The sequence below is a fragment of the Manacus vitellinus genome, unplaced genomic scaffold, assembly GCF_001715985.3.
Source record: "Manacus vitellinus isolate BGI_N305 unplaced genomic scaffold, ASM171598v3 scaffold_6_pilon, whole genome shotgun sequence".
Taxonomy (NCBI): Eukaryota; Metazoa; Chordata; class Aves; order Passeriformes; family Pipridae; genus Manacus; species Manacus vitellinus.
Window position 1 is genome coordinate 5,289,191 of NW_021940750.1, and position 26,500 is coordinate 5,315,690.

The following is a 26,500-nucleotide window of genomic DNA, read 5'->3' on the forward strand; positions in this document are numbered from 1 at the left end:
TAGATCTCTTTTTGCTGGAGGCCATGAAATACAGTTTGAGCAGACTTAACATAGTGGCTCAGTACAAATGTCAGTCAACAGGGATGTTCTGACTCTTAAGAGTTGCTTTACTGTTCAGTCTTACTGCTTGTCCTTCAAGTGTTTGCCTGCTTATTATATCTTTTGTTTGAACTGCAGAAATGTACTTGGAACTGTAGTTCAGGTATTTCTGAACTACATGTGTCACTCAAAGTTATTTCTTAACCAGACAGATTCTGCTAGATTCTTCTGAGTAGGTGAATGCATCTAAAACTATTTACCAGAAAGTTACAGGAGAAGTGAATCTCTGCCGAAGACTGGAGTTCTGTAATCTGCATTCTGTTTTTTACAACAGCAATTTTTGCTGAGAACTAAACATGTAAAAACAGCAGTACTTTGTGAAGTGTTGAAGGAACAGAAGTTGGCTGTGTGCCTAAATCTAGGGCTTTCTGAATTTCTAAACAAGGGCAGCAAAGATATGGTGGTTATTGTAATGGTTTGCTTTCTTGAAGTACAGCAGGAGCCATGTGGTAACAAAAACAAAACATTTTTTATGTCTGTGGATAAAAATTGTTTCCTCTGAGTGTGGTTTTACTTCCTCAGTTCTCATATTTGGTAATTCTACCAGTTACCCATGGTCCTGAGCCTAAACATAAGCTAGAGGAGACTTCCAGTGTTACTCCCTCTGTTTTAGGCTTTTAAGGCACTTAGATGGCAGCCTATTCCCTTTTTCTTTCTAGTAAGTCACCTTTAAGGAACTCCTCAGTAAGTCAGCTTATGTTGGACTACTGTACCCCTTGTTTACAGACTTTGTTTCCTACAGGAAAAGAAACTGAAAAGGTACTTGGGAAAAATCACAGGAGGAAGTGATTTAAGGGCAGGGTATGTGAAGAAGGAAAGTGGGCTGAATGAATGACTTAATGAATTTGTTTAGGATTGCTTTGTAGTTATCTTTATAACCTTTCCTCTCTGCGGTTTATTGTTTAGTGGTGGTTTCCTCTGTGTGTGTGTGTACAGAAAAGAGAGAGGATTGATGGTGTTTCTTGCTGTTGACTCGCAGGGGAGTTATTCAGGTCTTTGGGGTGCTGAGTCTAGGTCATAAAACTTGCAAAAAAAATTAACTGTTTGGAAAAGACTGATCTGAGTTCTGCGTCTGCTGTGACTGTGGACAATGATTGCCTTTCCCGTAGTAGCAGTTTGCATCTTTGAAGCAGAACGATGGCTCAGTGGTGTGTACCTGAGTGAGCACGTGTGGGCTGTTGGAGTTGTCTGTGTTGGTGGCTGAGCAGCAGGTGCAGTGATTGGGACACTGTGTTACTGGTGAAGGACTTTCAGCTGTACTGGAACAGGAGGAAGTGGCATCAAGGTTGTTAAAGAGATGATGGGAGTCAGTGCTTGTGCTGTTCTCTTGTTTTCTCAATCTTTGGCCTATGTTCCTATGTATCACTTCTCCTGGGGGATGTGGTCTCCTTTCTGGCTGACAGGATGAATCTCTTGGGTGCTCAGTATGCATGTTGATGGACAGATGCAAAGAGCTTCTTAATTCTAGGATGCACGAAGGGCAAGATGATAAAGGCTATTCTGTAAGAAGCTTATTCCTCAGGGCAGAGGACAGGGAAGAGTGCAGGAAGGGATTGCCTAGAGCCTGGCAGTGAGTGTTGGCTAGGGGTGGGCAGGAAGCTCAAGTGGCTCCTTCTGTATATCCTGATTGGTTTGGGCAAAATAAAGAAATCTCTTATGCTTTCCTCTGACTCATTTTTAAGCATTCTTTAAAAATGTTGTCCCTGACCTTAAGCAGGAGTGAGATACAGCAATGGTGCAGCATGGTCCACAGGGTAGCTGCTGGAAATTGGGAGCGAGGTGATGTTATTCCTAATTCTGCTGCTAATTTTTTGCATGATCAAGACATTTTACCTCAATGTTTGTGGGATGTTACCACCTAGTCCTCTTATACCTGATTATAGATTGCAAGCTGTCTGAGAGTACATGTTGCTGCCTGCTGTAAGTACAAGAGGAGTCCATGTTTGTTGAGACTTCTTGTAAGTACTGTGAATCAGATACTAAATAGTTCAGACAATGTTTAGGAAGAGATGGAATACAAATCTCTTCACCTCCTGCCTCCTTCAGTAGGGATGTTGTCTGTGTGACAAATGCTGTATACTCATTCTGCTCCTCCTGTTATATTTATTCCAATCTTAGCATCTTTTAAACGGCTGGTATATGTTTTTTTAAATATAATTTAAATCAGCTTACATCAAAACCATTTTTCATATCGCTGAGGATGAAGGTATGTACTTTCCCCCATGGGGGCACAGCAGTCTTAGAGAGATGAATGAATAGGAAGACAAGGTGTCTAGTCATGGAGCAGTTCAGGTGTTACAGGCAAGATCCTTCAGGTATCAGGAGAGGTGAACTTTCTGACTTCCTGTGGTGGAGACAGATACGTGCTCTGTGTAAGGAATCTGGGCATAAAAATATGAAGCTTTTACATACAGTCTCTTTAACAGACTTACAGTATCTTTAAGACATTTCTTTAAGACACTGCCCTTCTCTAGAAGATGTGGTTGCCTTCCTGGCAATGGGGACTGGGTAAGTAGGGATGAGAGCTTAGGGAAATGATTTAGAAATGGCAGTCTTAGACTTTTAGGATAGAATGACCGTGTTAATCACTGGTGAAGGATAAAAATGGATTGATTCAGCATGGGGTTATGGTTAAATAAAGAAATCACAAATGAATTACGAGTGTTGCCTCAGGCAGGTTGATCAAAAGGCTTTTCTTCATCCTACATAGCTCTAGTTTGTATGTTTTTACTCTTAGACTTAAGATAGACCACTAAGTTCCCCTACCTAAGCCTTGTCAAACAGTGCACAGATTCGTTCATACCAAAAATAAGCCCCAGTGTGAAGAAATTAAGGAGAAGGGGATTGTAACATGGTGCTGAGATGTAGCTTTCCTTCTCTGGTTCCCCTCAGCAGAGTTAACTGTGGGGAAGGCTTTTTTCTCCCTCTCTTTTGGTCTGTCTTCCCCATGTCCAAGTTTAGTTTGAGCGTATGCGTTGTTTATGGAGTTCAGCAGGAGGTGATTTAGGACGGAGCTCCTTGCCATGGCAGTATCAGTGTTAGAAGTGCTGTGTTATGGCCCCTGTGTTTGACTTCTCCAGAGTCAGGAGTTATGTGGTGCTGCCATGGTTTCCTTGGAGTGGATGCCCACGAAGCTGTGGACTTTTAACCTTTGGCTGTTTGCATTTAGCAGCAGGCTCAGCTCAGGATTGAGACTGAGAGGAGGACTTTTTCAGAGCTGCAGAGGGAGCAGCCTTGCCAGCCTGTGCCCACATCCCTGTTTGGCTCTTTTCCTTGTTCTTGTCTCATGCTTCTTGTGAGTGCTAAAACCTGGGCAAAACAGAGGGAAAGAGCCTTTCCTATCTGGGAACTGATGATTAACTTATTCTGAGAGAACCATTTGTTCCTGCTTGATTTCAAACCCTTATATGAGTAACTGAAACACTGCCCAAGGGAACTGTATTTATTTATTTATTTATTTATTTAGTTTTCTGTTTCCTCTCACTGAAGCACTTTCTTTGCCTGTATTCAAGCCCTGTGCATGGATTTAGAGGAGACTGATATGTAACACAGACAGATTAGGGTAGTGTTGCAAGTTCTCCCACGTACCTAATCCTTGTATAGGTAGTTCTTGGCGCAGGGAAAAGTGAATTGATTCCATCTTCTACTACAAAGAAAAAAGAAAATCACTGGACAAATTGCCTATATGGGAGAGCAAAAGCACCCTCTATGTAAAATCTGGTATGTTGTCTGCTCTCTTTCCTTGTGAAAAAGTAATGCACATTTGCAAAGTGGAAAAATCCAGTTCTTGTGAAGAAGTGATCCTGCACAACTCCAGGTCCCAAGAGCTCAAGGAAGGGTTTCTTTGAAGCCTGCCCACACAGATGTGTTTCTCTGTTGTGTTCCACAGGGCTCGACTGCCTGTGGAGCTGCTCCAGTTGACTCCATGTGCAGATGCTTAGTCTGGAATAAATCAGGATTGACCCTTATGTGCCAGCAATACCTGTAGCCTGTTTAATGTTGCTTTTTCTTTTTTTATTTGTTTCATACATTCATCACACAGTCTTCACAAATTTTGCTCACATCAAGAAAAGAAATTTCCCGCACCAAAGTCAAAATAGCATCATCACAACATTGGCAACGGTGGACAATTGACACTCGTTCCACCCATTGTCCCTTCACCACCCGTGTATCTCTGGAGCTCAGATATCCTGAAGGTTTTGTGAAATCTCCTGAAAGTCTGAGTTGGGGTTGCTTTTATGGTGAGAATTATGACTGAATGGGATAAGGAGGAGAAACCACTGCTTGTCATGCCTTTAACCAAGGCTAGTAAGGTTACATGGGCCTCTTCTCATCCTTGCAGTATTTAAGAAGAAATTGGACCTTGACGTGGTCATGGGGAAAATTGGTGGACCAGGCTTGTGTTAAGTGAAGAAACAGTAGGTAATTATTTAATAATGGCAGGTTGTGCTACAGAAGCTGATAGGAAATTAACCCTCTACATATCCTCTTTTGCACGACATGGAGACACTTGCAGATGTGTGCTGCTGTCAGTTATAAGTTCCCTCGCTATGGTTCCTGGTAGAGGTGCTTTTAATAGCCTCCCACCCACTCCCTGGGGCTATGCAATGGTATTTATGGCCTCTCTGGGACTGCCTTTCTCCAGGTGCATGAGGAAGAAGGCAGAGTGCAGATTCAGCACGTAGCCCTTGACAGCTGGGGCTGACGGGTCAGGAATGCAGTCCTGACAGCTGGAATTGGGCTGAAAGCGGCCAGCACGGTGGGGAGGCCAGAAGGGGAGAGCAGGCAGGAGAGGCTCTGTGGAGAGGTGGACAAATGCACGCACACATGATGTGGAAAGACAGCCTGCAGGGACTCTTGAGTTGCTCGTGTTCCCTTTCTCGTTGATTTGTTCCCTGTTCTTCCAGCTGTCTGGCTAATTTTTAATTAATGTGTGCACACCCCTGTGCAACCATTATAGTGACACCTGGCAGAGCCATTAGAGCTGAGGCCCAGCATTTCCATTGGAATACCCCCCATCCCACCTCTGCATTTATGCAGGTTTACAAATGTAATGTACTGCTTCGCATAACTCAGGCATTCAAAACCTTTGGGAAAGTTGGTTTCTACCCACACTACTCTTGTGCCAAGGAGTGCCATTCATAACTCACATTGTGGGAGATTGTTCCCTGATGTTCTTGAAGTGGTTAACTTGAAATCAAATTGCATAGAATTGGCAACTGCTTGTTGCGGATTATCATGTTCTGGTCAGGTGTTTTTCTGTTTTGTTTTGTCCCCCCCCGTCTTTTTTTTTTTTTTTTACATTGGTTAAAATGTGAGGGCTTATTCAATGATCAGACATAGCTCTGAATCCTTTTTTCCCTGCTGCTTTAAACTGGGCATTGGCTGGAAACAGCTTAAAACGTTGCAACTAGTCTGTGTGGTGTGTTACATGAAACCAGTTGGTTGGTCTTGGAGTAGTTCCTGGAGGGTCAATTAGGCAATTGGTGAGAGTCTGCAGTGGTGGCTGTGAGCAGGACTTACGAGGCTTACAGCGAGAGGTGTGGAGACTGCTCTGTTAGCGCAGCGACGTTCTGAATTGGTCATGTGTTGGAGCTTGGCTTACTACTGTTACCTTTTGCAGGTGGAATATTTTCAGTCTCCAGGCTTGTCAGGACAGTAGTCTGGATGCTGAGGGACAGAAGGCTCAGGCTGGAGAGGAGAGAGAGAATAGAAAACCCTCTTAAAAAAAATTTAAAATATATACATATATATGTATAAAAGAAATTTAAAAGTGCATATTCTATATGCATATACAAAAGCGGGGGAACTCATTGGATACAAACATCAACTATAGAGCTGAGTGGTTTTGTTGTTTGTGTGCTTTTGTAAGTCAAATATTCCCAGCAGTTAATTCCAAGTCAAATATCTCCTGCAGTTAATTCCATCCACTCATCTTCAGCCCTCCCCCCGCCAGACCAACAATGAAAACCCCAACTCCCAAAAAAACAAACAGGCAGAGGAACCTGGGCCAAAGCCAGACTTTTGCATGTCAAGCTCTAGTGCAAGATGAATATTTCACAGCTGTGTTATAAAGCCCTGAAATGAAGGCTTTGCAGTGGAAATGCTGACAGCCCCTTAAGTAGAACAGTATACTGTAATTAGTGCTCTGTGTTTAATGTGCCAAACTAAGCTCAACAGAGCTAAATGTAAAACTTCAAGCCTTTGTTTTTCTGCAGCAGTAACAGATCAGACAGTGTGTTCAGACGGTGGATTAGAGCCTACAACGTGTGTGCGCTGTCCCTGGAGGTTAGACGTGCTTTTTTGCCCCATCTCGGGGGCAGCAGGAGAGAGGTACAAACAGGACCAGCTGTGAGATTTGGCACTCTGTATCAAGTTTTACTTATGTAAGATAGACAGCTATTTCTTAAATGCTGACGCTGACAATGTACAGCTACATTTTCAGCATTTTCACGTATTGGGTGCCAGAGCGCATTGATACGACTTTGCTGTTGTAGCAGCGTGGAAAACATGTTGGAGTGCATGCAGAGGTGCTGAAAACTGAGAGCAGAATATAGAGACAGACGTGAAAACCACAACATGTTGTGAAACACAGGCCTGATGTTGGAGCTCCCTGTGTCAGTGTGTTAGACAGAAGAGCATTGGGGTCTCAAGTCAAGCAGTAAGGGCATTTTTTTTTAAGGCAAAAGAACAGATGATTATGTAGCCACTCCTCTGGCAAGATGGTTACTTAGTTGCAACTGGTTACTTGATGTGCTAAGGAAGGCTTTTCAAAGTAACACTCGTGGGTTATGTATCTCAGGGATTTCGGTGTCCACTGCTTTTTCAGGAGTGCGTGCCTTTGGACATACATTATTAATATGCCCACTTTCAGGCAGGGGAGGGATGAGGGCAGGCTCATTGTGCAGTGGATGATAGATGAACTCTGATGGATGTTGTCTTTTAATGCTGACTCGATGCCTCTACTTAATTAAATGGATTGAAATGTTAACTCTGTTACACACAGGCCCATGGGAAGGTTTTTAAAATAGAATGTCTGGTTGTGAACATTTATTGAGTAGCCATTGTGGAATGGAATGGAATACTTGTGGTGCAAGAACTCCTTCTGATGATGCTCCTGTTCATGAATAAGTTCTCACAAAGGCATGGAGAGGAAGGGGCATGTTGAAATCAAACCGTTAATTCAGGAATAGGATTTCCCTTTCCATAGGGGAGCAGACAGGAGAGAATGAGGGATAAGTTTCCAAATGCAAAGCAGCAGGAGTTCTTATCTGTGACTTTGCTGAGCAGGGCGACCTTTTTGTTGTTCTTTGTAAATGATCCTAGATGCCAGAAAGGCAGATTGAGAGTAAGGTATTAACGGGGAAAAAATGGAGAACAAACCAGACTATATTATTCTGCTCTGTAAACACTTCCTGTGACCACACCTGGAAAGCTGTCTGTAGCCTTGGTGTTTCTCCTTCATCTCAGGAAGGATATAGTGGACTTGGAAGGTGGTTCACAGAACGGTTGAAAGATATGAAATGGCTTTTAGGAGAACCATAAACTAAGTGAAGTCTCTTGTACTTGGAACACAGATGACTTGGGGTGATAGTGTAGCTCTTTACAAAATCATGAGCCACCTAAAGGTGGTAGGTAAGGACTGACTATTCACTGTCTCTTCCTGTACAAGAACTGAGGCACACCAAATGAAACTATTAGAAGGGAGGTTTAAAACAAGTAATGAAAGATGGCTCTTCTTGCAAAATATACCAGATCTATGGAGTTCCTTGCCAAAAGATGCTGTGAGTGCTAAGCTTCTGTAGGCAGAGTGGATAAGTTCATGGTAGAAAATTCTACTGAAATAAGTTAAAACCTGAGAATTTTGAGACTGGAAGACTGATGGGAGGTGACAAAGAATTAAATTTTCTTTCCCTGCTCTTAAACTTTATCGGTACATTTCTTTATGATACTGTTCTTCCTGACTTTTCTCCTTCACTTATGCCTGCAAATGCAAACATGAACCAGGGCTAGATATTGGTCTCTGATCCAAGATGGCCAGTCTCATGAAGTTTCGAGCAGATGTACCTGCTTGGAGGACATGGTTTTCCCAGGCTGTAGCCTCCTGCCTAATGCCGTAGATACTTGGACATATGGGCAGCTCTGTACAGTAACCCCAGTTTTATCCCCTTGGCTGTCATTTTGAGCACCAGAGAACTGCATACATCCTCTCAAATGCTTTGCTTCTTTATTTCCATGCTTAAATAAATTGTGCTTGTAGAGAATGATGAGATTTTGGGCCCAAAAGAAAATGTAGAGAGCAGGAGGTGAGGTGATCAAGTCAGAAAACTCTAATTTCTTTAGCATATGAATACAGGAATGAAGGGCTGAAATACTACTGAACTCCTACTTAGTGATTTGCTGGGCTGGGGAGGATGATGGAGTGAGTAGCAGCACCATTCAGCCTACAGTTGAAACTCTTTGAGGAATACCTGGTTAAAAATGGCTTTATCTTGAAATTTTCTTTTTTTCTCTTTCTTTAAGAGGAAGGCAGACTGGGGAAATCTGCTCGTGGGCAAACAGGCACTGATACAGGAGCTCCTACCTGGCAGCAGTGGTTCAGTAGTAAAACAGTGCAGCTGTAGGGAGAGTACCTGTGAGCGCAGGTCAGGCAGGACTGTCACTGTGACTGGGTTGTCCCTTCGAACACCTGTTTTAGTGGAAATTATTGCTGTGTTGGCTGTGTCTACTACTGCTTTCTAACAGCATGTTGGCTGGATGTGCAGCCCACAGTGTTTGCCTTCTGTACCTGCTGTTGGCTTTGCCAGCATAGATGGTTCCAAAGGAATGCAAACAATGAGAAGGAGGAAAGTGTTTGCAAGGGGGTGAAATTGGTCCCAAAGGAATGCAAATGATGGGAAGAAGGAAGGTGTTTGCAGGGGTGCTGATCCTTGAGAGTTGGGCTGATCCTTGAGAGATTTCTGTGTTGTCCTTTAAGCATATGGAAGCAACTGTTTGTGGTAACTTCCTCAAAACAACAAAAAGAGCTCACACTTGCTCTCTGAGACCTAGGAGCAACTGTTTCCTGAAAAGCCAAACAAGGCTGGTAGGGACTGTTTAGGCCAGTCTTTCTGAAAGGATTATCTGCATCTCGGTAGTAAGGCAGAGATGGCATGGCTTTTTCACCCAAGCATGGGCTTTCCCCACGTGCTTTGTGGGACCATGCCTGATGAAAGCAAGGTCTGCTCTCAGATATGCCCTTGGACTTTCAGGTGGGATTGGGCTGCAGTGAAGCCCTTCTCTCTGGGAAGGCCTGACTGCCATGAATACCTGTTGGTACCTCAAGTCCTGCAATTCAGGGCTCTACTGGTTTGGTCCTACCTATCTGGCAGTGTTGGGATTTGATGTGGAAGGAACAGGGTAAGTAATCTGCTTAGACATTAAAATTTCTTCACACATTTGTGCAACTCGAAGTAGCCAAATTTAGATTTAAGGCTGTAAAATGGGTAAATATCAGGTTTTGCAAGACACATGTTAGCTGCACAGGTTTTGGTGCCTAAGGGTGTGTATTCATCTTCCAAACTTGAATAAAAGTTGACCTTACAGGAATGGAGATGGAGTGGTTACAGATGGCACAGTGGCAATGCAAGGTGAGCTGCAGAACGGTGTGTGTGGATCGATCCAATAACTTTTGCAAGTCATGTAGAGAACCTTGACTGAAAGTGCCAAATACTATTAATAGAAGCCTCAAGATGAAGTAACAAATGCAGATAGCCAGCCTCCTCTCCTGCCTCTAATTTAGGTACACAAAATGACAGGTTTAATCTTGCAGTTGTTTCCAGGCTTGGATGAGGATGGTGAGGTGGCCCATTAATTGCCTGTGACGGCCTGAGCAAGCAGTGACATATCTCATGATTGTAGGATGCAAATTGGGCCAACATGGCAGCTGTTGGTAATGCACCCAGTATCTCAGATCTCCCCGTGGTTAGCTCAGATCAGACTTGGAAATATGTGTCAGGGCACTTATTTCTGATTGGGATGTTCTGAAGTACCACTTGGGAGACCTGTATAAATGGCAGTGGTTACAGCTGTGTAGGACTTGGAGACTGCCCTTACCACAGGAGGAACTGGGTTCTTACCTTGTTGTAAGTGGTAACTTCAGAAGTGGGATAATGGCAGACCTGTATCAACAGATTTTCCCTTTACTGACAAATCTTAATTCCAGATTAGGAAGCTAAAATTGATGTACTTCTGCCCTAATTAATTGTATTAAAAATTTCTTCATTTTAGCTGGCAAGTTGAGAGGAATCCAGTTCATACTGTGTTGTTAGCTATTGTTTTTTCACTCTGAAATGTTTTTCATTCTGCCAAGTTTTGTGACAGGTGACTGACTATTTCTTGCCCTTACGTGACCTAGTCTGGAGGTTGGTCATGAGGATAAAGCAGTGGTATATTGTGGGTAGGATGGTGGGAGTGTCATAAGTGTCATAAGACCACATTTTAAATTTATATGCACTCCTTTTTGATGCAAGTTATTTTAATACTCAAGGATTATCATGTAAAGGTGTTGTAAGAGCATCCATTGGATAGGCTTGTAGGGTTGCTTTTTGGATTCTTTAAATTAGGTATTTTTTAAAGCTAAGACTTGGAGCAAAAGAGGGAAAGCCTTTTCCAGAAAGTTAGTTATGGGTCTCTGTATACAGGTATCTGTTTATGTGGCACTAGGTCTGTCAATACCAGAGGTGTGGCCTTGATAGTTGTCTTTTTCTAAAGGAACAGGTGATCTGTTGGAGGCCAGAAGATACTCACTGGCTGCAGAGTAACTGGACAAGAAAACTGAGCTGCTTTTATGTCAAGCTATATGCTGACCATAGGAGAAAGGCAGACTTTCCACCTCCTAGCATAGCCACAAATTGTCTATTGGCAAAGCAGCAGGGGACCTCCACAGACTCCAGAGTGAGAGAGGAAGGTGGAGCAAGTGTGACATTTTGCTGTTGGTGAGATTAGAGTGTCCAGACAAACCAGGTGGTGCTCCTGTTTGGTTTCTCTTCCTCTTAAAGACTCAGAGGAGCCAGATGTTTCCAGACCACCAAGTGCAGAGTGGGCTTTGGAGGTGTACCTGGATTGCCAGTGAAAGGGATAGTTTTTCTTTTACCTGGCTTTGAGTTTCCTGTGGCTTTCCCCAGGCTGGCAAACAGAAAAACAAACAGAAAACAAGAAGTAGAACATGGTTTTCTGCTGCTTTGGCCTGCTGGGCTGGCAGTTGCCATGCCAGGGCTGTCTGGCATGAGGGAATGGAGGAGGATGTAATTAGACTGAGTAGGATAAGGGAGGAAGGAACTGTCCCCTCCAAAACAAACTGCTGTTAAGGTCAGCTCAGCTCAGCTGGGGTGTAAGACTGCACACTGAGAGGCTTGATAAATGTCCTTGCAAAGCAAAAACATACCTGTTGGTGAAAGCAGGTTGCTGAATTGCTGCTGAATATCTGCATAGCCAAGGTCAAGCAGTGTCTTCTTGGATAGTTACAATTACAGTCAGCCTGAGCTAAAGCCTGTGCTAAGCAGTGTAATCACAGCATTGCTAAATTGATGTTTGCTGACAGCATCAAGTAATTGGTGCCTTATCTAGATGGGACTACTTGAATGGCACATGTCTCTTCCACTTCCTTCTTCCCTGTCAGAGATGCGGTTTCTGTAGGAATTTAAACTTCTCCTAGTTTGGGAACTGCTGATATGAGGAAGAATCTCAGCAGTAGAAGCATTGAGTTCTCTCTCTGCATTTTTGAAGCTGCTTTAAAAATAAATGTATTTTAAAGTATTGTTAACAAGTCTGGAAGAGTAAATATCCTCCTAACCTTCCTCTCTTCTCTCCCCAACCTTTGCATTTTTGTTCCAATATTAAGTTGAAACAAAACTATTTCCTTTCTTTACCGGTGGCTTTGTAAATGCATTTTTAATTGTATCTTCTTACTTCACAAAAATCCAGTGGAGTTTTGTAAGAGCCATGTTTTCAGGAATACTCATTTTGAAAGGCAAGGGGACAATTTGGTGTTTTATCATAATGTTTTAAAATCTCTGGGGTATATTATTACTAAGAGGGAAAAAAAGACCAAGTTGTTGCAGAGATTAGGATATGAATCTTCTACTTTCCATGTCACTGGTTTGAAGGCAGGCCAAATTTAAGTAGCTGAAAGCATGGATGGCTCATGTTAAAGTGGTTGAAACAGGGTGGTTCTCCGTGTGGGGTTACTTCTGTCACCTTATCTCATAACCTGAGCCATGAGCTCAGTGGGACCTTGTTTCTTCACCCTGCAGCTGAACTCCTCAGATCTGGTAAGGCATGTGGTCAGGGTGGCGTGGGAAACCTGCTCCACCCCACCTTTTGTGTGCCATGTTGGTATAAATATAAGATGTTAGTCTTCAGGGCAGCTATTAAAGATAGTAGTAATTATTACAATAGTAACTTCTTATGCTGCGTCCATGCCCTTAGGACCTTAACCAAATATACCTTAGATTACGATAATTAAAAAGAGAAGACTGTGACCCAGTAAAATACTTGAGTTTGGCACAAATAACAATGCTGAAGAGGAATGTATGCAACAAATATATTAGAAATAAAATCAAGCTGTGCAAATATAAAGGAAAGAGAATAATTTTGTGTCGGTCAAAACAGCCCCAGGGCTGAGAACTGGTTTGTGCTCAGAGGTTGAGTCCTTTAATGCCACAGATTTTGTGCAGTGTAATCCCACTGCAACCTTTTGCTATGGGTTAATTGCTGAATTCTAATGCTTTCCGTGCCAGAGAGTGCTCACCAAAATATTAGGTCATGTCCATCTGTCACCCTCTTCCCATTTTGTTTTTTTGCTTTTATCAACTTCTTGTCACAGAGGTCTTTGTGTCTCCCGTGTAGCTCTTCCAAATTGCATTTGTTTTCTTTTCCTAAAAATATTTGAGATCTTTGCCTGAGGGGGCTACAGGGCATTTTAGGTTGCTGTCTCTTGCATGGGTCATTGGTATGCGGGCTTGTGAATGTTTAAGGTGATCTGTCTCAAGATTCCTGGGAAGGGATGTCCTAGTCCACTGGTTGTGGCTTCCAATTCAAGCACTGTGGGAAAAACTGACTGTTCCGTTCCTAGGAATACGAGGCTGGGACGAGGCTGGGACTAGGCTGAACCACCTACCACTGGATGGAGGAGACAAAGAGAATGGATCAACCTGGAAACTGTTCATGAAAGACCGAAGTTCTAGAGATAGTGGTATCTCTAGAAATATCCAGAGACAGTGGTTTGTTGCTCTTACTAGGAGGATGGGAATTTGCGGTCAGTGAATGTGCATCCCAGCTTCTCACCAGTCCTATCTGCTGCTTGCAGTCCTCTGTCTTTGCCACGCTCTGGCAAAGAGAAAGCAATAAGTGGATTGGTAACTCCTTCTCTGTACGCCAGCGGTATTTTGCTATGCCTGTTAAGTGGGATTGCTTCTGTACCTAGATGCTTCTCAGTGAATTTCTAGGAGCCAGTGTGAACTAGACCATCAGCATTTGTGCATGGCTCTATTTGAACTGCACTCACATTTCATGATACTTCTTGTTTTGTTTCTTGCATGCACTAGGTGACTTTGGAGAAAGTGTTGGGCATAACTGTGTCGGGAGGAAGAGGATTAGCCTGCGACCCCAGAACTGGCCTCGTTGCTTATCCGGCAGGGTGAGTCACTAACCACATTCTTCAAAGCTAAAATAAACCAGGACTGATGCATTAACATAAAGATTCAGGGTGTTTCTGCTATGGTCTTATATAAGACAGCTATTTGCTGTTCTTGAAACACCAGACAATGATGCGAGTCAGCACTGTTAGCGTAATTGGCAAGGGAGAGGGATTGCATTGTCAAGTTTTAATGGGATCCCTTTTAATGGAACCACTCTCCTTCTTCTTGCTCTAAGATGGAAGTTAAATACATTTTGTGGGCTTTTAACTATGTTCTGTAGCGTTGTGAACTTACACATAACTCAGTGTGATTCTCAAGCCAGTAAATAACTATTGGAGCAAGTGATGCTTTCAATGAATTGACAAAAGCCTTCTTGTATGTGCCCTGCAATTTATGACTTACCAAGTTCCTCATTCAAATGTGAGGAAAGATTTCAGGCTTACAGCCTGAACCCACTTGAATCTGTGTGGATTCTCTGGAGTGCAACACATCTATCAACTGTAGCCTAGGTCCAAATAGAGATATCCAGAAGGAGACTTTGATGGAGAGCAAAAGAGCTATTTCTAGAGAGATAGGTGAGGGCTGGAGGGGTCTACTGGGTTACAGGAATCAATATGAGTTTGGCTTTCTTTGAGCTTGTTCATTCTGCTGGCCAAGAAGCTAAAGGAGAAGTCTAAGGGCAGTCTCAAAGTACTGTTTCATGGACATATTTTTAAGACATGAAAGCTGGAATCAGAAAAAAGAAACTTCCACAGCAATCGTAGGTGATGTTTTCAAGGGTACAAGAAACATGCTAGCAACATTTAAAGATTCTGTGTTTCTGGCTAGAATGAGAGATGGAGTCAGTGACACTGGCTAGAAATTTTTGCCTGTCCTGGTGATATCCTATTTCCCAGAATCACAGCATTGTTGTGGTTGAGGGAACCTCTTGAAGTCATCTGTTCCAACCCTCATGCTCAAGCAGGGTCACCTATAGCAGGTTGCCCAGGACCATGGCCAGACAGCTTTTCCGTATCTCCAAAGATGGAGATGCCACAATCTCTCTGGACAGCACATTCCAGTGTTTGCTCTCATAGTAATACAGACAGAAGAAAAAAAAGTACACCATGTGTTTACTTTCTGCCCATTGCCTCTTTTTCTGTCAGTGGGCAGTTTGATATCCACATCAGTGTTTGACAACATCTTTTATGCTTGAACTCTTTGGAGCCAGGCAAATATATTCTAGTGTGTGTTGCCTCTTCCTCTGCATCTTTTCTGACATTGAATATGTTCACACTTGGAGAGGGCAAGGAGAGAGAAGAAAACAAGTGCAGTACACAGATATTTGGGGCTTTTGCATAGCTGAAGATAGATTAGTTTTGTTGATAGCAATGTCCTCTGATGAGCTTGTGCGTGCCTGACATTGATTTAATTAAATGTGAATACACCTGGGGATGCTTTTGGTTAATTAAAAGGTTATATGGTTCCTTAGGGCTTTACAGGGAAATTCCTGTTCTTACTTGTTGGTGGTAACATCTCATGGCCTGGGCAGGAAACCTGCCCTGTCTGGGCAGGAATATAGTAGATGTATGTTGTAAAAGATTAATGGTTTATATGAGTTGCTGCTTTTGTTCTATGTCTGGCCTGTTTTGTGATGCTGTTGTGATTTGCTGTAGTCAAGGCTATCTCTAACAAAACTAGCATTAGTTAACGAGTCAAGACATGAGAGAGGTACTGGTGCAGACCTTACTAAGTTGATGCAAGTTCAGTTTTTTGTTTTCAGTTTCAGTTTGTGCAGTTTATGTTTTACTTGGATTTTTTCCCCATTCTGATTTCCAGTTAATTTCTCTTGATTTGCAAGAATCCTGGCCTTTCTGGTTTTATTTTGTTTATATTTGTTTATTTTGTTTCTATTTGAATTTCACAGAATCACAGAATGGGTAGGACTGAAAGGGGCCACAGTGTGTCATTTTGTCCAGCCTTCCTGTTCAAGCAGAGTCATCCTAGAGCACATTGCACAGGATTGTGTCCAGATGGTTCTTGAATATTTCCAAGGAGGAATACTCTACAAACTCTCTGGGCAATATGTTTCAGTGCTCAGTCACCTGCACAGTAAAGAAGTTTTTCCTCATGTTCAGGTGAAACTTCCTTTGCATCGGTGTCTGCCTGTTGCTTCTTGTCCTATTGCTTGGCACCACCAGGAAGAGCCTGGATCCATCCTCTTGATACCCTTCATTAGTATGCTTAAATACATTGATGAGATCCCCTCTCAGTTGTCTTTTCCTGGGACTGAATATGCCTAGCTCCCTCAGCGTTTCCTCGTATGAGGTGCCCCAGTCTCCTAATCGTCTTTGTAACCCTCCTCTGGACCTGCTCCAGAAACTCCATGTCTCTTGTACTGAGGAACACAGAACTGGACTCAGCACTCCTGGTTTGGCCTCACCAGGGCTGAATAGAGTGGCAGGATCACCTCCCTCAACCTGCTGTCAATGCTCTTCCTAATGCACCCCAGGATACCATTGACTTTCTTGGCCCTCAGGGCACACTGCTGGCTCCTGGGCAGCTTGTTGTTCACGAGGACCCCCAGGTCCTTCTCTATAGCACTGCTCTCCAGCAGGTCAGATCCCAGCCTCTACTGGTAAATAGGGTTATTCTTCCCCAGGTGCAGAACCCTGCCTTTGTCATTGTTGAATTTCAGACAGTTCTCTGCCCATCTCCAACCTGTCGAGGTACTTCTGAAGGGCTGCACAGCACTCTGGGGTATTGGCCACTTATCCCAGGTTTGTGTCACCAGTGAACTTGCTGAGGAGGTACTTTGTCCTTTCATCCAAGTCATTGATGAATGAATTAAACAATACTTGGCCCAGTATTGAACCTTGGGAGACACTACTACTGACAGGCCTCCAACTAGACCCTGTGACACTCATTACAACCCTCTGGGATCTGCTATTTGGACAGAACTGTCCATTTACTGGACATCAAAGCTACTTACGTGAGTCTGATGTAGCAGACAGGGTATGGCTTATGCACAATTGGCTCATGACCTGTCCATGCAACCTGGTCATCTTCAACTGTGCTCCAGTGATTTCCTCAGCCCACTGCTCATGTACTGAGGTTTTGCAATCCTGACATGCAGATGCTTTGCTCTTCCAGTCTTTCCAACCCCTAAAAGCTGAATTTACGTAACAATTCTGTATTTTCCTAAGAACACTTTCAACATACCTAGATTCATTTGGTTGAGATCAAAACAGTTGCCCTAGGCACCCTGACTTCATCCACATTCACATACAAGTAACTGTGAATGAGGACTTGTGCATGAGAAGCCTTGGTGTTCTTTGAGCATAATCTTAACTTGGGTCTCTGGTTTGCCTAAAGTAATTTTTTTAAAAAAAGTGATTTTTTTTCCTAAATTTTCTCTTTCCTGGAATTTCTGAATCTCCTGGGAAGTTTCTTAAACTGCTGAAAGAAGCAATTCCCAGTGCAACCCAAACTCATTTCAACTCCTCAGTGGTGCCAAAGAGCTGTGTTACATTATTTTTCCTGTTCTTCTCACTGGCTTTTGCACCTCTTATCCTTTCTCCTCTTTGACCCTAATGAGGCTTCCTCTCTGGCAGTGTGTGACAGGAGCTGTGCTGATCCTGGTACTTTGACCCTTTTCTTGTGGGATGCTTGTGTTATAGGAAACCGTTTCTCCATGTCTGACGTAAAGAGCTAAACAGGCCAAGTGCTTCAGATATTGTAGGCCACCACTTTCATATAAGGCTGTTGTCTTGGGAGATAAGACAACATAGGAGAGAAAATTGCATCCTCTCCAAAGGTCTTGCATCTACTGACTGCACTTACCTGTTCTTAGACTGGCTATTTAAATAAACACAAAATTGCATAATTGGATCTCTGTTAGGGTTATGGAGTGAGTAACAAAGTCATTCTTGGAGGGAGAGTGAGTGGGACAGAAATGTACTACATTTTTTACTTCTTGTGGCAGGACTAATGCTCTGTCCTCCTTTGCTTTCACTTTCCCCCCCCTTTGCATTTTCCATGCTCTTCTCTCAGTTTATTCTCTTTTTCTTTTCTTTTCTTTTTTTTCAGTAGCTAGTTGAGGCTCTGTTTCCTAGAAACAAGAAGGGAAACAAAACTAAGGAAATCCTCTGAGGATGACTAATATTAAAAAAGAAAAAAAATGGATTGTGAAATGTCTATCATTTAAATTTTAGACCAACTGCTAAGATAGCTTTAGTCAGCTTATCTGCTTTTGGGTTTGGTGTTGTGTTTACTGTTGTTTTTTAAGCCTTGTTAGGTTGGCATGACTGACTGATTTATTTTACTTTTCATTGTTCTTCTTTGCTTGGTTCTCAGTTGGTCATGATAGCTGGTTGGGAACCCGATCTTCAGGTGAGGCACTGGCCTGCCTGTGCTTTTTCTTCCATAGGAGCAGGAAAGTAGTACTTGTGCTTTCAGTGTTCCATGTCTTTTAAATACTATGCTGTTCTGTTCTGGTCAGCTTAAGCATCTCCCTAGCTCTGCTCATCAATTTTGATTCACTCTGATAGATTTCAGGGATTTTTAATGTTAGTGTTCCTTGCTGGGAAAAATGGTATTTGATATATGGCACGTGAGATGAGTTGATCAATCTCAACCTGCTTATTCTTTCCCCTTTCAACTCTCTAGCAGAGGTCTTCATGTACAGCAACTCTTGCAGACACGGGTTTAATATAGAGAATTCTCTCTGAGACATAGTGAAATGAGTTTCTTTGGCTTTCTCTCAGAAGTTACTGTAGCCATGACAGATACAGGTCCCTGGCTAGCTCTGTGTGTGCACATAGTATGTTTGTTGAACAAATGATTTGGATGCCCCCATATTCTGTCCCATTTCAGAATGAATCACCTTGTTCGTAGATAGGAGGAGAGGAATAATAAAAGAAGCTTTATGATCAAAGTTAAAATGAAGATACTGAGTCTTTTTTTCCTGCTGTGTTTTGCCACAAGATCTTGTTGAAGAGTTAGACTTGGTCTTGGTTCAGCTTTCTCACTTTGATTTTTTTTTTTTTTGTGAGATAGGACAACTAATATTCAGAAGTGAATAGCTGTATGAGTGTTCAAATCAGAGAACTGCACAACTGTCAGTTGTCAAATTTTATTTTACTGCTGCTGTACTGTGTACGCTGAATGTCAGTGCAGCAGCCTCTTGTGCCAACCTACACTGCAGCAGCATCCAGTCACAGTCTCATCTTCTTGTTTCACTGTGTCTTCCACTGTTCCACGCCTCATCCTCAGCTGATTTGCAGTACCAAGTGGAAGCCACTTAACTCTGTCAGCCTTTCTGAGTCATACCTCTTCTGGCTCCTTGTCTACTGATCCAAGATGTGTCAGGTCCTGTCTGTATCACAGTGAGGGGAGGAAGAGGGTGAACAGGAAATGAGTGAATTGGTTTTAATCCATCCAGAAGCCTGTGCAGCATGTGTGGAGCTGTCTCACACAGCTGAGTGGTAAATCCCACTGAAAGAATGAAGACTTTTCTTTTCCAGAAGTGACTGTTGGTTTGCTCCCAAATACCCCTTTCCAGTTCTGGTGGATAGGCTGTAAGGCTAAGTGGTTTCCAGCCCATCCATGAAGTCTCTTGTAAAGTTTTAATCATATTTTTCCATCATTATATAGACAGATCACTAACCAACTTAATAAATTATCAGCTTAGGGCAATTTCCCTTTACCTTAAGCTGCATATAACCCACAATGGAAGAATAACATTTAGGATAAGCATTGTGTAACTTTACCAGGCATGATGTTGCCTTGCTCCTTCTTTCCTCCTGGAAGTGAAAGGTTTTGGTCAGTGATGTACAGGAACTAATTATGAGAGGCAAATCTAGTAGATGATTGACGGTGAATGAGGCAAAATGCTGTTCTGAACTGGGATCTAAGACTTACGACCATTGTGGTCAGGTTAGAATGGGTGGTGACATGGACAATGAAATCCTAATTTGTAAGATGACAAGTATTCCTGCCTTATTTCAGAGCCTGTTTTTATTAACTAATTGATCACGTTGCTTGGATGCCACAGTGGTAGTTGCTTTTGTTCACAGAAGGAATCCACTTCCTTACAGTCATCCTACCTGTACACAGTACATGTGCAGCTTGAGCAAAGCTTTACTGCTCTGTGCAGGTATGGTTCTTCACTAGTTTTTTCCTAGCATAAATGCTAATGGGCTGTATCCCAAATGCAGCCTGAAGTGGTACAGGGATATTGAAATACTTGAACTGCTAGGTTGCCAGTAGATATATTTAGTTCTGCTGGTGCTCCTTCCTTCAAGTTTACTTACCCAAACCTGTGAAAGAGAATTTCTGTGCTTTCTTTCTATGCTCTTTTCTAAAAGAGAATCCTGCGGTTTTGTAAAGACTGTAGAAACCTACCCTAAAGTGAAGAGAAGGTCCCCATGTATGGTTCAAAGCAAATGTCAGCATCTTTGGTCACAGCAGAGGCAGTTTGCTTTGTCTTCCTTGAAATAGGACAGTTGCCTTTCAAGGACCTCTTTCCTCTCTCCATCTCCCAGGAATCTGGACTGTTGTTAATGCATTTCTTCTGTGAGGCTACTGTGCTTACATGGCATCTGGGGAAATTTTCTAGCTGGCACAGTTGTGGTGGTAGACCCAGAGACAAAGATAAGAAAATTCTCTTGACAGAAATCATTAGATATAATTCAAATCTATACTGCCGACTGGCTTGAGCTGGGGCATTACAACCAAAGCAAACAAAATTTTCTGTGCCAAAAGTGAACAACACCAGGTTTTGGCATCCAAAAAGATGATGAAAAGTAGACAAACCCTTCTCTTTCCTTCCCAGCAACAGCAGATTTCTCAGAAGTAGGGGTACTTTGTTTGACTCTCAAATCTCCCTGTCTTAAATACCCACTGGACAGAAAGGAACATATCTGCACTGAGGCATGTAGACCTGAAGTGTAAAATACTTCCATTCACCACTTGCCCTTATTAATCTAGATTAGATATGGAGGGTGGGCTGAGGAAGGCTGATGCGGTCTTCATTTCTGGCAAGTGAGCAAAGTCTTGTCTTTGCACTTGGGACAAAAGAACGGAGGTCCCCTTTGCAACAGCTCTTTATTCTCAGGCCAAATAATCGCAACTGATATTTTAATTTGCAGAGGTGGATTTCAAGGGGCTATGGCCTCTCCCCTGCTCTTTTGCTATTGACCCATGACATTCACAAGTAACAGTTATGAAGTTCTGGAGCAATTGCCTGCTTCCAATCTTGGTAGCAGCTGGGTCCAGTTCTGAATCCCCATCTTTGCACTGAGGCTGTGCCTGATGGAGTAGGGGCAGTCTTACTTGTGTGAGCTGTTTATGTCCATACAGCTAGGCAAGAATTTCTACACTGGTTTTTGCTTGGTCTCCCTTTTTGTGAGTACTGGAGGTTCTTCCACATTGAATCCACATTTCTCTAATAAAACTGCACCTAAAAAGTAGAATTGTTTGCTGAACAGTCATGTATTGATCTAGTTCAGCTCTAATCTCACTTGGTTTGGCAGAAGAGAAGATGAAGAAACAAATGAAGCAGTACTAGCAATCACCTAGAGCTGCAGGCAAACATCCTTGGTCTAAACCCTTGGCAGAATTGGAGTCAAGCCTGTCAAATCGACTTCCAGGCAGTTTTCATCAACCAGTCCCCAAGTGTGTGTATGGGGCTGCTTTTGATCTCTTGTCTAATTAGTCTAAATATTTTACCTTCAACAAACAATGGATGGCCCAACATTTGGTAGAATCTTAAATAATGAGGTAGCTGCAAAGCTGCAGACCCGTTGTAAACCAGAAGAAAAGGGAGAAAAATAGGACAAACTCTCAAAATAGCTGGACAGAAAAGCTTCTTACTAAACCTGAGGGACACTGTCAAGTCTGCCCTAAGTGCTCCTGTCTGTGCTGCATTGAAGACTGCAGCACTGGGGTTCTGCCAGACAGCTGGAGGGAAGGTGTTGGGAGTGTGAACTCCTAAGTCTGACAACTCAGCTGCTGGCTGGGAGTTAGTTAATGCCATCTTTGACAGCAGTGGAGTAGCTCTTGTAGGGGACTGTGGGAATGTTGTGGGACGCTAGGCTTCAGATCCTGCATGATTTTTACCTTGTGTCACACTTGGTATTGAAAGACTAGTCAGGGCAGTGATGATGTTTGGTGTTGCCAGGTCCCTTTGAGAGAAACTGCCGTTCAGCTGTACATAGAGTGCGGTTCTCCTGTGCAAAGAGTTTCTGGTTACTTCTCCAGAGTGCCATATGTTAATCCAACCTTCAAGTTACAAGGGGGTGGGTCACTGTTCTGTAGCCGGCTGCTACAGCCTTGGGACAAATAGAGGTGAAATGTGATGCTTTATCCTACAGTTTCTATTTGAGGATCTGGCAGCAGCAATAGGTCTGATATGGCATCCTCCTTCAAGCCTCCAGGTATGAATGTATCTGTTTATTCCCTGTGTTTCAACAGAAGCTGCGTGATATGAGCCTTTTCCCCCAAAACTTCCCTTGTGCACTCCACTTTATCTGGGGTGAGCCTGTACTCATCCCTGCTTCTGATTCCTCCTTTCTGTCAGGCACCTGGGAAAGACTGGACTCTGCAGCTGAGCTCCGTGTAGGAGTCTGCTGCTTCACCTTTGTCTTGCTATAGAACCCCTTGCCCCAGGAGGAGCAGCAATCTGTACCTACTCTTGCAGCCTTTCCAGTGGGAGGACCCACACTGTGACAGGCAGTACTCACTCTCTACACTCAAGGGTGAATCAAAGTTGAAGTCTGGTAGTCCCTTTGTAGCAGTTTGCTGCTTTTTGTAAGAAAAACCCCAAAACAACGCCAGCCAAAAAACCCCAACCAAACGACTAAAAACCACAACAGGAAGCCATGACTTGATTAGATAGCCAGATGGTTTTTGATGTTTAGATTGATGGGAGAATTTTTCAGGGAAATGGTCCAACTGAAATCAAAAATTTTGGGAAATGTTCTACAAATTTCTTCACAGGAATTCTGTAGAGAGAGGAGGGAGTATATGAGTGGGAGCAGGTGCCTTCTCCCAGAAAGTCACCAGAGCAGCCTGAGGCTCTCCTTAGGATGTGGGAAATGCTGCTTTCAGTTGAGCAGAAAACTGGGTTTAGTTCAGAGGTGAACTGGTAACTCTAATCTTCCTTCCCATTCCCACCTTCAAAATTGCAGGGTTGGGGGCAGGAAGATCATAGAATTACAGAATTTGGATTGGAAAGGCACCTTTAGAGGTCATCAGATAACACACATCTGGCAGTGAACAGGGACATCTTAACTAGACCAGTTTTCTCAGAGCCCTGTCCAACCTGACCTTGAGTGTTTCAAGGGATGGGGCATCTATGAGCCCTCTGGGCAACCTGTTCCAGTGCTTTACCACCCTCATTGTAAAGAATTTCTAATTTAAATCTATTCTCTTTTAGCTTAAAGCCATTAGCCACATTTCCTATCACAACAAGCCCTATTAAAAAGTTTGTCTCCATCTTCCTTGTAAGTCTCCTTTACATATTGAAAAGCCACAACAAAGTCTCTGTGGAATCTTTTCTTCTCCAGTCTGAACAACCCCAGCTCTCTCAGCTGAGAGAGGAGGAGAGGTGCAGGAGAGGCACTCCAGTTCTCTGGTCATTTTTGTGGTCAAGCTCTGGACCTGCTCTAACAGGTCCATGTCTTTCCTGCACTGAGGATTCCAGAGCTGGATGCAGTACTCGATGTGGGGTCTCACCAGAAGAGTGTTGTTCTGTATTCTGTTATGTTGCTCTGTATTTGGAATGATAGTGAGTTTGTCTGAAGGACAGGAAGACTTTTCTGAAAAAAACCAACAATGGAGAATAGGCAATGTGTTGTAGAGCATGGGGAACAGACTTTATTTCTTTCTATTTTTAGTCTGTCACAGGACTGGATGGTAGAGAAAATCACTTTGCTTCTCCCAGCTCGCACCTTTTTCTAAAAATAAAAGTGACTTTTTTCTATTTTCTCCCTTACAGAGTTGTAGATAATAGGACCTGGGTATTAAACAGATGACTATATTACCAAAAAAAAAAAAAAAGATGGTGTGTAAGGTCCTGTCTCGTACAACAATCCTGACCTGTGCTAGTCTGGACACTCTTCTCCCAACACCACACACTAGCCATCCTTCAAGGTGGTAGAGTCCACAAAGACACGTTGTGCTGGTTTTTAGAGCCTCTGCAGTGTGCTGCTGCTGAACATCACACGGCTGGTTCCATGAATGGGACATGAGCTCAGCTGACGTTGTGGTAGGTGTATGCATAGAAAGTTAAGGACATGATTATGGCAAAGAACACCAGATGCTGCCAACTCTACTCCTTCTGTGTTCTCCTTTGTACCTGTTCCAAGCACTGAGCAAGCCTGGTTCTTGACAGAGAGAGGAGAGCAGAATGGGGCAGTGGTGGAAAGAAATGCTCTCAGAATGGTTTTGTAGAAGGAAATCGGATGGAAGTTGTGTAGGCATCTCTTCAGTGGTATATTTTGTATTTTCTTTTGAACATTAGAGTACTTTTACATACAATTTCTTTGATTACTAATTACCTTTGAATTCTGACCCTTCAGTACCACAGCATGGCACACAATTGTGTCAACTATAAGCAACTTTTGTACTTAACTGATGGTGAAGTTGGGTATGGTTTTTAGTATAAGAATGGATTTCAGGACCCTTATTCTGGGCCAAAGAAGGCTCCTTGCTTGCACTGTGCATGCAGGCAATATGAATGTGCTCTCCCCTCCAGTGATGGAAATCTTGGAGAGGGGTTTTCTTTCTATATGTGATGCTGCAGTGGCGTGAGTGAGCTGTGAATAAAGCTGGGTGGTGTGGGTAGGGTAAGTCTAGTTAGGTAGCTTCTGTCCTGCACTGTCTCACAGAACTGGTGTGGCAGGTCCAGGCACTGCCTGTGCTGTGCTTCTTGAGGGGCCAGAAGTATTAGCTGAGTCCTCAAGAACGTTAATGTTAGTGAAGATTCTAGCTGTTGCCAAAAATGTTAGTGATGAAGAAAGTGAGAGCAGGGAAATGGAAATGCTTTAGCTTTTGCAAGGCTGCAATGAAAATTCTTGTCACAGTAAAAGCACTTAACTGCCCTTGAAGCTTCCCTATGACGGATATCGGAGACTGCGTGTAGGGAAAGGTGGGGCTTCTTGAAGAAATCCTCTGAGTTTGTTGCTGTTTGGGTTGCTTGACAAACCATTTTAAGAAGCACTATATAGTACATGCTTCTTACTGCTGCCATCTTAGTTCCAGGGCAAATATTTCAGTTCTCTCAAAAGGGAAGTGCTACCATGCCTGTCACAATAGCTACAGCAGTTGCTATTTTAATGATTATATTGATTATATCTGACTTTAACTTGCCCTAAGAGAAATCCTGATTGTCCTCAATCCTTGGGTGTGCCAATTGTACCAACTGGATTTTTAAATTGGCAGGCAAATTAGTAATAATCCCATGTAGGTGGCTGTTTTGTTACCTTGTGTTTTGATCTCATTAACTAGTATGTGAACGAAAGGGAAGTTGCTATTTAAAAGAAAAAAGGAGAGGGGAGGGGGGCGGGGAAGCAGTCCAGGGGTGAGGGTCACTTGCAGTTTATGTGCAAAGAAATCGATGCAAGAGAATAAGCACATCTGCTTTCTTTAATAACAGAGCTAAACACTCAGGTAGAGCTCTGCAAGTGGGAAGCTTTGACAGGTTTGGAAAGCTATTGCGTGCTAGTGAAATAGGGAAGAGGAGTGTTTGCAAAGCTCTTGCTGCCTTGGCTCTTTTGGAACATGTAGGCCTTTTCTCAACTTGAAGCTCTGCAACCCACTGGGGTTTGCCCACTGAAAAAGGAGGGGGATGGCATAGAGCTCGAGTTCCCAAAAGCCTGTGTGCCTGCAGGTAGCAGCCTGCTCTCTTCTCTACCTGCTCTGTATCTCTGCAGCAGTTACACCTCCTAGCAACCGGTGCCTTGGTGCAGCAGCATGACTTGCTTGTGAGCCAAGTCCTGAGCTTGCATAAGAGTGTGGGGGGGGGAGGGAGTGGGGACTGAATAGCAAAGTCTGGGATGAAAATGAGATACCAGCCGCCTCAGCTGAGCTCCACCCTTTCTAAGAATCTCAAAACAGGCACTGTGTCTCCTGGCAACCTTGACACAAATCACAGAGTTTGACTTAAAAGAAGCACATACAGTCCAAACGATATATCCCATCACCAGGTATGAACAACAAGGAGTCAATCCTTTTCCTCTTCCTGGAAAATCTGGCACTGTAAATGGTCTTGGGTTTCACTCAGTGTCAGAAGGCAATGAGTTAAAGGTGAAAGAGGATCATGCTAGAATAGCTAAGAAGTGCCAAGAAATGGTGTATTTTGTTTATTATAAGCATGCCTACAAGTGCCCTGACTATTGCTTAGGAACCAGATGTAGGACTTGGCCCTCCCCTCTGGGCTGTGCTGGAAGCTGTGCCCTGCAACACGCACATGCATTGGCCTGTTGTGCACCTGAACCTGGTTCTTTCAGCTGGCAGTCAGGGACTGACTGAGCTGATACCAGCCAATTTCTTGCCTTTGGAGTCAGTTGCTATGCTTTTACTGCAATGCTGACCTAATGCTTCTTAGTCTTGGGCTCTAACCTCACAACATTTCTCTGTGACAAGAGAAAAGATAAAACTGGATTATATCACAGTTGCTTCTGCTTCCAGGAAAACTGTCTTTTCAGGTCTCCTGACAACTGATACACATCAGGTACTCT

The 26,500-nt window shown here is 43.2% G+C and overlaps 1 protein-coding gene across 3 annotated transcripts in view; it reads left to right on the forward strand.

The window, feature by feature from the left end:
- MAPKBP1 (mitogen-activated protein kinase binding protein 1) overlaps window positions 1-26,500 on the forward strand; it is a 101,286-nt gene that overhangs the window by 14,338 nt on the left and 60,448 nt on the right. For all 3 annotated transcript variants that reach the window (XM_018082658.2, XM_018082660.2, XM_018082659.2), the window contains exon 2: window positions 13,686-13,777. In XM_018082658.2, coding sequence (XP_017938147.1) covers window positions 13,686-13,777 — 92 coding nt within the window. The remainder of the gene's footprint in view (window positions 1-13,685; window positions 13,778-26,500) is intronic.